Below are 11,682 nucleotides of genomic sequence, written 5' to 3' on the forward strand. Positions count from 1 at the left end.
TGGACTAACAGATGAGGGACATAATGAGAGACTCAAATTTGACAACATTGAGATATATTGTGATGATAGTGAAGAGGAGACTGATGGAGATGACACTTCAAAAGGGATTCAAAACATGCCCCTGGATAATGCACAAAATACTGCATCCATTGATAGAAGCAATGCAGTATCCGTTGAAAGACATAGTGCATCATCCGTTGAAGTACAAAATGAAGCATCCGTTGATCATAGTTCATCAACGGATAATCGATTTACATCATCAGTTGATAGAACTCCAAGTTCCCTGCAGAGGACCAACAACTCAGGGGGAGTTTCAACTAGTCAACACTCTGTCTCACATCATGACAATACTGAGGCCACCTCATCTAGAGCACATCTTCCACCACAAAGGAAATGGACCAAGAATCATCCCTTTGAACTGATCATTGGTGATGCATCATCTAAAGTGCAAACAAGAAGAGCTACTCAAGATGAATGTCTGTACAGTAGTTTTCTATCTCAGGAGGAACCTAAGAAAGTGGAAGAAGCTCTATTGGATCCAGATTGGATATTAGCTATGCAGGAAGAGCTAAACCAATTTGAGAGAAACCAAGTTTGGAAGCTGGTACCCAAACCAAAGAACAAGAGTCCTATTGACACAAAGTGGGTATTCAGAAACAAGATGGATGAAAATGGCATTATCATAAAGAATAAAGCCAGATTGGTTGCTAAAGGCTATTCTCAGCAAGAGGGAATAGATTTTGATGAAACATATGCTCCTGTTGCAAGACTTGAAGCCATCAGAATATTTCTAGCCCATGCAGCTCATGCCAATTTCAAAGTCTATCAAATGGATGTCAAGAGTGCATTTCTAAATGGGAAATTAGAGGAAGAAGTCTATGTAAGTCAACCTCCAGGATTTGAAGATCCAAATTTTCCAGACTATGTGTATTATCTGTTGAAAGCACTCTATGGACTGAAGCAAGCACCTAGAGCCTGGTATGAAACCTTATCAAAATTTCTTTTGGAGAATCACTTCACTAGAGGTACTGTTGATAAAACTCTCTTCTTTAGGGATGTTAATGGCTCTAGTATACTTGTTCAAATTTATGTAGATGACATAATATTTGGCTCTATAGATGATAAACTTTGCAAAAAGTTTGCTAAGCTAATGCAAAGTAAATATGAAATGAGCCTAATGGGAGAACTAACCTATTTTCTTGGTTTACAAGTTAAACAAGTTAGTGATGGAATTTTCATTAGTCAAACTAAATATATTTATGATCTTTTAAAGAAGTTTGACTTAATGGAATGCTCATCTGCAAAAACTCCCATGGCCACTGCCACCAAACTTGAATTAAATAAGACTGAAAGGTCTGTGGACATTACAAGTTATAGAGGCATGGTTGGTTCACTTTTATATTTAACTGCTAGCAGACCAGATATAATGTTTGCTACATGTCTGTGTGCTAGATTTCAAGCTGATCCTAGGGAGTCTCACTTAATTGCTATCAAGAGAATTTTCAGATATCTCAAGGGTACACCAAATTTAGGAATTTGGTATCCTAGAGAATCTGGCTTTGATCTAATTGGTTATTCAGATGCAGACTATGCAGGTTGCAAAATAGACAGGAAAAGTACAACAGGCTCCTGCCAATTCCTGGGAAACAAGCTTGTATCATGGTTTAGCAAAAAGCAAAATTCAGTCTCTACTTCTACAGCTGAGGCTGAATACATTGCTGCTGGAAGTTGCTGTTCTCAAATGTTATGGATGAGGAATCAACTCCTTGATTATGGACTTCATGTTGATAGAATACCTATCTTTTGTGACAACACAAGTGCCATAGCCATAACAGAGAATCCTGTACAGCACTCAAGGACCAAGCACATTGATATCAAGTACCACTTCATTAGGGAGCATGTCATGAATGGTACAGTGGAACTACATTTTGTTCCAAGTGAACAACAAATTGCTGACATATTTACCAAGCCACTTGATGAATCAACATTCACAAGATTGGTAAGTGAGCTAGGTATGCTTAATTACTCTTAAAATTCATGTCTTCTTTGCAATTTGATGAGAAGCCTGAAATATATTAGTTGCTAGAACAAATTTGACTTTTAACATAGTTTATTCCATCAACGGATGTTCCCTATCCGTTGAAAGTCAAAATTGCTCTATCAACGGATATTCATTATCCGTTGAAAGACAAGTATATCTCTGGAACTTTTATCCGTCAACGGATAAAGCTGAAGTACCTTTCAACGGATGACAATTTACATTATCCGTTGAAATGTCACATCAGACGTTTGAGGTGTTTCACAGCCGTTGATTCTATTTTCTTAACCGTTGATACCATACATACATCTGTATGTATTGGTTTTAAAGGTAGTTATTAGAATACTTACAGTTTATTCTTAAACGGCTGAAATTCACTAACACCTATTTATTGATTAATCCTTTATTTATTTTTTTTCTTTGAAAGCATATAAGCCCTTCTGATTGTTCATTATTACTTTACGCTTTCTTAGAATTTCAAGCATTTACCATTTTCTCTCTGCAAAACCTTCAAGTTATTCTCTGCAATTTCTACTCACAACAATGGCACCAGTCGTGAAGATTATGTCTCAATCTGGGTTCATCTACGAGAAGAACAATTTCATAGCTCTGGTAGAAAAGAATGAAGCCCACTCAGATTATCACAAAATGATGGACTTCATCAAAAACTGCAAACTTAGCTATGCAATGCTGGAAGCCCCAACGATTTTCTGTGAAGTAGTTGAGGAGATTTGGACAACTGCTGAGTTCAACTCCATGGATATGACTATCTCCTTCACTCTCAAAGGTAAAAATCACTGTATTAACTGTGATGACTTACAAGCATATTTTAAATTACCTGAGAACAATGCCATGACACCACACACTGATAGTGATGTATCCAGCATGTTAGATTCCATAGGTTACTCTCTTAACTCTGCTAATTTAGGGGGTATTAGACGAAAAGGCCTTAGAAAAGAATGGAGTTTTCTTGGGGATGCCTTCATAAAGGTTTTCTCTGGGAAAATTAGTAATTTTGATGCCATAACTTCATCTCTTGTTAATATGTTCTATATGCTTGTTTCTGATAGGTACTTTAACTTTAGCAACTATGTGATGCTAGAATTAGGTACTAGATTAGGTAACAAAGCTAATAGACCTAATAACATCTATTATGCTAGATTCTTTATATTATTGGCTAACCATGTTGCTGAAGGTTTAGTCATAATCAATGAGAATAATAAACTCAAGTGCTGGGCACAAGAGAAAAGAGTTCTTGCAGACTTGAAGAGAATGGATCTTAACAGCAGTGTGCAATTGGTATATTTACCAATCATGAATGCACCCCAGGTAGGTGAGGTAATTGCTTCTACAACTCCTACTTCTTCCATCCCCTCTATTTCTTTATCTTCTAGTGTGGCCATGAAATCTGTGTCAATGCCCCAACAGATTTCTACCAAGGTCACCAAATCTAAACTTTCAAAATCCAAGACAAAGAAAACCACCTCTGTTGTTTCTCAAAAGACAACAGTTGTAACAACAACCATTAACCCTGAGGGAAGTGAACAGGGTGTGAGTGGTGAGGGGAGGGGTGAACATCAAAGAAACCCCCAGGATAAGGAAGGAGAGTTGAGTGCTTCCCAAGCTAGCCAAGCCCCAGTTTCTCAAAAAGCTGTGGTGGTTGAAAAGGCTTCTAGCACATCCCTAGTAGCATCCTCCCAAAAGGATGTTACTATTGAAAAGAGTTCCCAACCAGGAACACAGAACAAAAGAGGGAGGGACACTAAAGCCAAACACTCACCTACAAAAGCTTTTATTAGAAGAAAGAAGGCTAGAACCCAATCTTCTGCACAGGGTGCACACACTGCACAGATACATCCATCTGTCTCTGTGCCTTCTCAAACTCAGTTTGATGTGACTCCAATAAATGTGGAGTCACAGCCCCATTCTCTCACAATAACTACACATCAATCACCAAATACTTCTTCACCATCTCTGGATGTGGATATGTTATTCCCATCAATTCCTGATTCTCCCTCTTTACAACTCAGGGAGGAGCCCCACTCAAATACAGGTGATCATCATCATTTAGATGATTTGTTGGATCACCCGCAAATTCTTTCAGATATAATTGAAGGATCTGTATCAACACATATCAAATCAATCTATACAGATTCAACAATTATATCACTTTCAATTTCATCTTCTTTTCCTTCTTCAACGGATATCACTCATCCGTTGACAAGTGGTTGCTCTTCAACGGATAAGCTTAACAGCAGTTATCCGTTGATAACAACAGTTTCAACTTCAACGGATATTCCACATCCGTTGATAGTCTCTACACAAATAACTGAAATGATTCCAAGTGTAGAAGACATGAATACTGTGCAATCACTTTTAGGATTGAGGGCAGGGAGTCTCCCAGGCAAAAGGAGAGATTGAGAGCACAAAAATGCATGCTATTTCTTCCAGCATGGCAAAAGTCAGTGAGTGGAGTACCACCTTAGAAGGTGAAGGTGAGGGAGTGAGATGTGTGAGCCAGGGGGAGCCCCTGATGCAAGAACATAGAGAAAAAGAGAGAAAAGCAGGTACAGTTGATACAAGGGTGGAACCAGCCATTGCTCATGAGTCAATGATTGTGGATGATGCTGAAAAGGAAAGACAATTTCAGCAACATTACAAAGCTGTAATTGATAACATTTCCTTGGATGCTGACACTTTTACTCATCCTGTGACAGCCTATCAACTGTTGGCTGCTCAGGGCAATGAGGAGGCAGAAAGGACACTACATTTAGTGCACTCAACAGAATCTCTTCAAAGGGATAAAGCTGCTATTAACAGGATGCCTTCTACAGCTGGTGAGCCATCTGAGGAATTTGGAGTAAATTCTGATGATGATGACTCTATTTCTTCTGATGGAAGCATGAACATAGGGGGAGATGAAGACCCTAGTTCCATTCCTAATCTACCTGAATGGGCCCTGACTAAGGAGCATAGAACAGGTGAATTCAATGTCCACTTGGTCAAACAAATCATCACTATTCAACAGGCCATTCAGAACACTTCAAATGCAAATATCAAGGCTATCCTCCAAGCTCACCTGGACTCACTGCATCTCATGAAGTTGCAGAAAGTAAAGCAAAATATGAGTCTAGATGATCTCAGGAAAGATATTGCTGACTTGAAATCCTTCACTTCAGCAAAATTGGATTCAGTCATGCCCTATGGTACTTTGCAGGACTTGGTTTCGAGATTGAAAAAGGAATCAGTTACTGAACAAAGGCTGGCCAAGTTGGAAGACAGAGTTCAAGGAATTGAAGATTCTGTGGCCACCCTTCTTCTCAACCAACAATCTCAAACCAATCTCCTAATGCAGCTGGCAAAAGCACAAGGCTTGACCCCTCTCCTTGATGATAACAAAAAGGGGGAGAATAAAAGGGAAGGGGAAGGAGAGCCCTCTACAAAGATTCAGATATCTAAAGTGCTAGTTCCTGCCATCACTACCTCTCCAATCATTCAAATCAAGGGAAAACCTGATGGAATTGATTTGATTCAGCTAGCAGCAGCTGAAATACAAATGAAAGAACAATGGAGGAGAATTGATGAAAGGTTGCAATTGGTGTTTGGTTCTACACAAAATAAATCAACATCTGTGAAATTTAGCACAAAGATTGAACCAATCAACATGGAGCTCAAGCCAGTAGGGAGAAATAAGGTTGGAGAGACTTCTTTCAAGAATTTAAAACCTATGGTTCTAAAGCCTAACACTAGATCCAGTATGGACTCCACAAAGAATCCCCTAGACTTTGCTCAGATGCAGGAAGTAGACTTTCCTCTTCCAAAACCTGATGGAGACAAAGTTCTAAGTGCAAGCATCATAAAGAAGAAGGAGACCAAGGACAAGGGTGAGAGAATGGACATGGCCTTTATCTATAGAGAGGGAAAGAGTATCTGTGTTATGCAAGGACATCCCAAATTTCTAAAGGCCAAAAGGGAAGAAACCAGAAGGTTGAAGAAAGAAGCTGTAAAACTCAAGGCTGACAAAAGAGCACAAGCAAAGCTTGAAAAACAGCTAAAGTCAAGCCAAGTTGAAGAAATGAAAGGAATTGAAGTAAGGGGTGAAGAAAAGATTGCTAACTTAGATGAGGTTCTTGGGAGCATATTTGGTGAAAATATGGAAGAAAGAGAGGAATGGCAGAAGGGAAACAGAAGAAAGGCCAAGGCACACAAAAGGAGTGAAGATAACCCTGAAGATACCAAATCTATATCTAAACCACTACCTTCCATACCTGAACCTTTTGTTGCTGATCCCTCTATAAATATCCATGGTGAACCAATCATTCCAAAAGAGGAACCTATTGATTGGGACAACATCACATTGCCTACCTTTTTAACCACTCTACCACTACCAAAGAAACAGAAAAGCAAATCTAAATCTACACCTCCCCTAACCTCTAAGAAATTCACTCAAAAACAAAAACCTAACCCTAAGCCACCCATTTCTAAAGATGATTATGTTCACATCTGTGACATAAAAGAAGCTTCAGACATTAATCTCTATCTGGATGAGCTGGAGGAAGTAAGGGGAATAGCTGCCTACAGACAGCTACCAGAGAGATTGGTTTTCAGATATAAGGGAGCTGGGGAAAGAACATGGCCTCTCTACAGGATTCTAAATGAAGGCTACTCTACCTTGATCAGAGTCTTTTCAGCCATCAAAAAGGATTCTGGCTTTACCAGAACAGCCAAGACTGAAATTCTCAACAAGATTGCCAACATAAGGAAGACTTGGAGGGAACCAAATGCTTTGCCCAGAACCTTACTCATACAAGAAAGGGGAACTAAAATTCACAAATCACCACATTGGTTGATGGAATTTAGAGATGACAAAGGAGTCAGAAGATTTTTCAGACTTGAAGACCAACTCAAGATTGCCAGCAATGAAACTCTCAAGGAAATGCAATCTAAGTTGGATATCAGTGATGAAGATGAAGCTGAATTCTTCAGACAACTCCAACTCCAATTTGAGGAAAATGACAAAGGGCTAGGAAAGAAAACCAGGGAACAAAGAAGAAAATGATGATTTGCTCAGGCTAGAGGAGCACCCTTGGAAATACTGTAAATCTTCAATTACCTCCTAGTACATACACTTTTGCAGCACTTTTATATTTCTACTTAGTTTAATTCAAATATTTGTTAAGTGTTTTGTTATCATCAAGTTAACCCTGAATTTATGCCTACAATTCTTATAGACATAAATAGGGGGAGATTGTTAGGAATATATGTGCATTAGTTTGATGATATGTTTAACAAAACACTTAAGTAGAAATTTAGTGTCAGTAGCCTCAACGGATAAGACCACCTTGGCTATCCGTTGATGGTGTAGCTTTACTTAGAAATAAGTCTAGTATTGTAGCATATTTCAGTCTCTGTATTTAAAATGTAATTCTTAGAAGTTGAGAGAAACTATAAGTCATGTTGACTACTAGATGATATGCAGATAGGAAGGCCAATTGTAAATATTTCATGCCTTGTAATTTTGTATAAATGAAGTGGTATCAACGGATGACTTAAAGACCTTCAACGGATGAGAAGCTAAGCTTCAACGGATGTCTCTAAAGCTTCAACGGATAACATCCTTCAACGGATGAGAGCATCAACGGATGAAAGCTTCAACGGATAACATCCTTCAACGGATGAAGTCATCAACGGATGAAAGCTTCAACGGATGTTCTGCTAATTAGCCGTTGATAAGTGGTAGTTGTACCTACAGACAGAGGCACATGGGTTGACAGAGAAAACTGAGATGTGGTAGCCGAATTTCAGGATCAACAGAAAAAGCAGCCGTTCTTCTTTAGTACAAAGATGCAATAGTCAACAAAGTACTTGAATGAACAGGAAAAGAAGCAAGTGAAGAACTTATTTTACTATTGTAATTTTATATTGTTTTTCACTTGTACACTTGGTGATATATAAACCAAGAAGAAGCTAGTAATTAGTGAGAGATTTTCCAGAGCTGTTAAGAAATATCTTGAGAGAAAATTCATCTAGTTTGTACTAGGATGCAGCTGTGATCAACATTGTTGAACACAGATTTTCTAATATACCATCTCTGGTGGAACAACAAATCCACCAGAAAAGTTTTTAAAGTTTGTTGTGTTCTTTACATTTTGTGTTTGAATATATATCTGTCTGCATTAGCTCAAAGCAATTCATACACTTGTTCATCTAGAACACACTGCTTTAATAAACTTCTCAAAACCTGAAAAAGTTTTGAGATTTACATTCAACCCCCCTTCTGTAAATCTCATTGTTAGTCCTCTAGGAATAACAACGATAAAGACTCGCATGATTTTAAGAGGTTTGTGGCCGATGCTCAACAACCTTTATTTGAGGGCAGCGACTGCACAAAATTAGATTCGGTGTTAAAAATACATAACTGGAAAGCGAGATTCGGTGTGAGTGATAGCGCATTTAGCGATCTTCTCTCTACAGTTGGCTCATTCCTACCTCAGGATAATGCATTACCTGTTAACGCATATGAAGCAAATAAGACTCTTTTGAATTTAGGCCTCGATTATACAAAATTCCACGCATGTCCCAATAAATGTGTTCTATACAAGGGTATAAATGAGATTGCTTCGGAGTGTCCAAAGTGCAAGCTATCTCGCTGGAAGGTGGGTAAGGATGGTATAAAATCCCGGCAAAAGTTATGTGGTACTTTCCGATCATCCCGAGATTTAAACGGAAGTTTAAATCTTCTTCGACAGCTGAGTTGTTGACATGGCATTCCAACCAAAGAATTCATGATGGCCAGATGTGCCACCCTGCCGACTCTCCTTCTTGGCGGAATATCGATTACAGGTGGCCTGCCTTCGGAAGTGAGCCAAGAAATCTTCAACTAGCTTTGTCGGCTGATGGTATTAACCCACATAATAATGGGCTGACTAATCGATATTCTTGTTGGCCGGTAGTATTGGTAACATATAATCTTCCTCCGTGGTTATGTATGAAGAGGAAATTTTTGATGTTAACTATATTGGTCTCCGGTCCACATGAACCAGGTAACAAACTTGATGTGTTCTTACAACCGTTAGTTGATGATTTGAAAAAGCTTTGGGAAGGAGGTGAACCGAATGTATACGATGCCTTCACAAAAACTTTTTTCACTTTAAGGGCGACTTTGTTATGGACGATTAACGATTTCCTGGCATATGATAATTTGTTTGGCTGTGTCAACAAGGGTTATCTGGGTTGTCCAGTGTGTGGTAATGATACCGTTGCTAACTATTTACCTTATAGTAGGAAAATATGTTACCAAGGTCATCGTCGGTATTTGCCTAGGCATCATCCATACAGGAAGAAGGCAGCCTTTAATGGTCAACAAGAGTTTGGACAACCAAGGCAACCCCTTCCCGGACAAGAGGTGTTGGCACAACAAGAAAACATTAAATTTTCTTATGGAAAGGAAGTAAAGAAGTCGAAGAAGGTGGACTGTGCTTGGAAGAAGAAGTCGGTATTTTTTGAGTTGGAATACTGGAAATTCCATCACGTTCGTCACTGCCTCGATATTATGCATATTGAGAAAAATGTGTGCGATAGTCTAGTTGGGACGTTACTGAATTTAAAACACAAGTCCAAAGATAGTGAGGCATCTCGGCTAGATATGATGGAAATGGGGGTTGGAACTGATTTAGCTCCAGAAGTAGGAGAAAAAAGAACTTATCTGCCTCCTTCCAGTTTTACTTTAACAAAAGCTGAACAAAGAAAAGTGCTGAAATCACTCTCATCAATGAAGTTGCCATATGGGCATTCCTCAAACATCAGAAATTGTGTATCCATGGAGGATTTAAAGATATTTGGGATGAAGTCTCATGACTTTCATGTACTCCTTCAACAATTACTCCCGGTCGCAATTCATTCTGTACTTCCGAAGAATGTTAGAGTTGCATAATAAGACTCTGCTTCTTTTTCAACACTTTGTGCAACAAAATTGTTGACGTATCAAAACTTGATAAATTGCAAGCTGATGTGGTATTAAACTTATGTGAGCTCGAAAAAATATTTCCGCCTTCTTTTTTTGATATAATGATACATCTAATAGTACACCTGGTCAGGGAATTGCGTTTATGTGGACCAGTTTTCTATAGATGGATGTATCCATTTGAGTGTTTTAATAAAGTGTTGAAAAGTTACGTGTGAAACCGTTATTTTCCAGAAGGTTGTATAGCCGAAGCATACTTGAAAGAAGAACCTGTAGAATTTTGCGCTGAGTTTTCTAGAAATAGTTTCACAACTGCCGGTCTTCCAAAGGACCAAGGCAAACTTTCTGGTCCATTATCGGCTGCAACAGTTAAATCTGTTGAAGAGAAAGAACGAGATGAGGCGCATTTACACGTCCTCTTAAACAACAGTGAAGTGTTTCCATATATTAAGTAAGTCACTTTTCTTTTTCTTTTATTGATTAATTTTGTATAAGCATTATTTTAGTTTGTAACCAAAAAATTTATGTATTTTCAAAGGATGCATAAGGAGTTGCTTGAAAAAATTTATGAAGAAAAAAAAAAGACTATTCAGTGGATGATTGGGGAGCATAATAGGCTATTTGCTGATTGGTTTGAGAACAAAGTTATGACTGAATTGAACGAGAAAGTCGAAGGTGTTTCTGAAACGATAAGGTGGCTAGCAGGAAAACCATCATTTACTGTTTTGACTTTTGATGGCTATCTAGTTGATGGAATCCGATACTTCACAAAGGAGCGAGACGATGCTAGGGTTGTTCAAAATAGTGGAGTCTCGTTAGTTTCTAAGACTGTCCAAGTTTCTAGTGCTAAGGATTTAAATCCCGTAGAGAGTGATATGACATTTTACGGGAGGATTGAAGAAATATGGGAATTGGATTACCACTCATTTAAAGCCCCGTTGTTCTTGTGCAAATGGGCAGACTGTGACAGAGGCATCAAGGCTACATAGGTATGTTGGCAAGGACAATGGTGCCAATTGACATTCCGACTTGGCCAAAGGTTGACCCTGAACTGAAACAAAAAATATGGAATGATCTTGAGGTATGTCATTTACAATCGCAATTGACATTAATCTCATGGTTTTTATTTAAAAAAATTTGCACTGTCTGAACTTGTTAAATTTGTGCTTCAGGATACGTTCGAACTGATTCCTGAAAGTCGGAAGAGGATTCTACAGTCGGCAGGCGCAAAATGGAGAAATTTTAAGGCTAAATTGACAGCGGAACATGTGATGCCTTTTGTTGGGCAGAAGAAGAAGCTACAGAAGCCACCAAAGCAATATGCTTTTGTCGGGAAGAAAGCATGGAGACGATTTATTGCAACTAGAGTCACAAAAGAGTGGGAGGTATGCATTACTTATATATATATATATATATTTATTTAAATTTAGGACCATATTTTTTTTGGTTTTTTGGGAGTAGATTTAATTGTAAAAATACAGTAATCAACAAGATTTATTTTGTATACAGGAAGAGAATAAAAAACAGAGTGAAAGAGTGGGACAACGGAAATATCCACACCGAGTGTCAAGAAAATGATACATCGGATTGGAAGAAGAAGAAGTAAGAGTCTTATCATTTTTCTTGTAGTATTCACATTTTCAATTTTATGAATATATCTTAATTTTTTTTGTAGAAACGC

At 38.3% G+C, this 11,682-nt stretch overlaps 1 protein-coding gene across 1 annotated transcript; it reads left to right on the forward strand.

Moving 5' to 3' along the window:
- The first annotated feature begins 8,729 nt into the window (after positions 1–8,729).
- On the forward strand, positions 8,730–10,990 carry LOC141695703 (uncharacterized). The gene is made up of 4 exons (XM_074499929.1): positions 8,730–9,956; positions 10,135–10,156; positions 10,239–10,452; positions 10,540–10,990. The coding sequence occupies exons 1-4, from the start codon at positions 8,730–8,732 to the stop codon at positions 10,988–10,990; spliced, it is 1,914 nt and encodes a 637-aa protein (XP_074356030.1).
- The last annotated feature ends 692 nt before the right edge of the window (positions 10,991–11,682 follow it).

The sequence above is a fragment of the Apium graveolens genome, chromosome 11 (genome assembly GCF_009905375.1).
Source record: "Apium graveolens cultivar Ventura chromosome 11, ASM990537v1, whole genome shotgun sequence".
Classification (NCBI taxonomy): Eukaryota; Viridiplantae; Streptophyta; class Magnoliopsida; order Apiales; family Apiaceae; genus Apium; species Apium graveolens.

Bases quoted from the DNA above. Each gene is read 5' to 3' on its own strand.
- LOC141695703 (XM_074499929.1), top strand. From the start codon at position 8,730: ATGTGGTACTTTCCGATCATCCCGAGATTTAAACGGAAGTTTAAATCT. The intron at 9,957-10,134 runs GTTAGAGTTGCA...ACACCTGGTCAG, and splicing joins ATTCTGTACTTCCGAAGAAT to GGAATTGCGTTTATGTGGAC. The intron at 10,453-10,539 runs GTAAGTCACTTT...GTATTTTCAAAG, and splicing joins GAAGTGTTTCCATATATTAA to GATGCATAAGGAGTTGCTTG.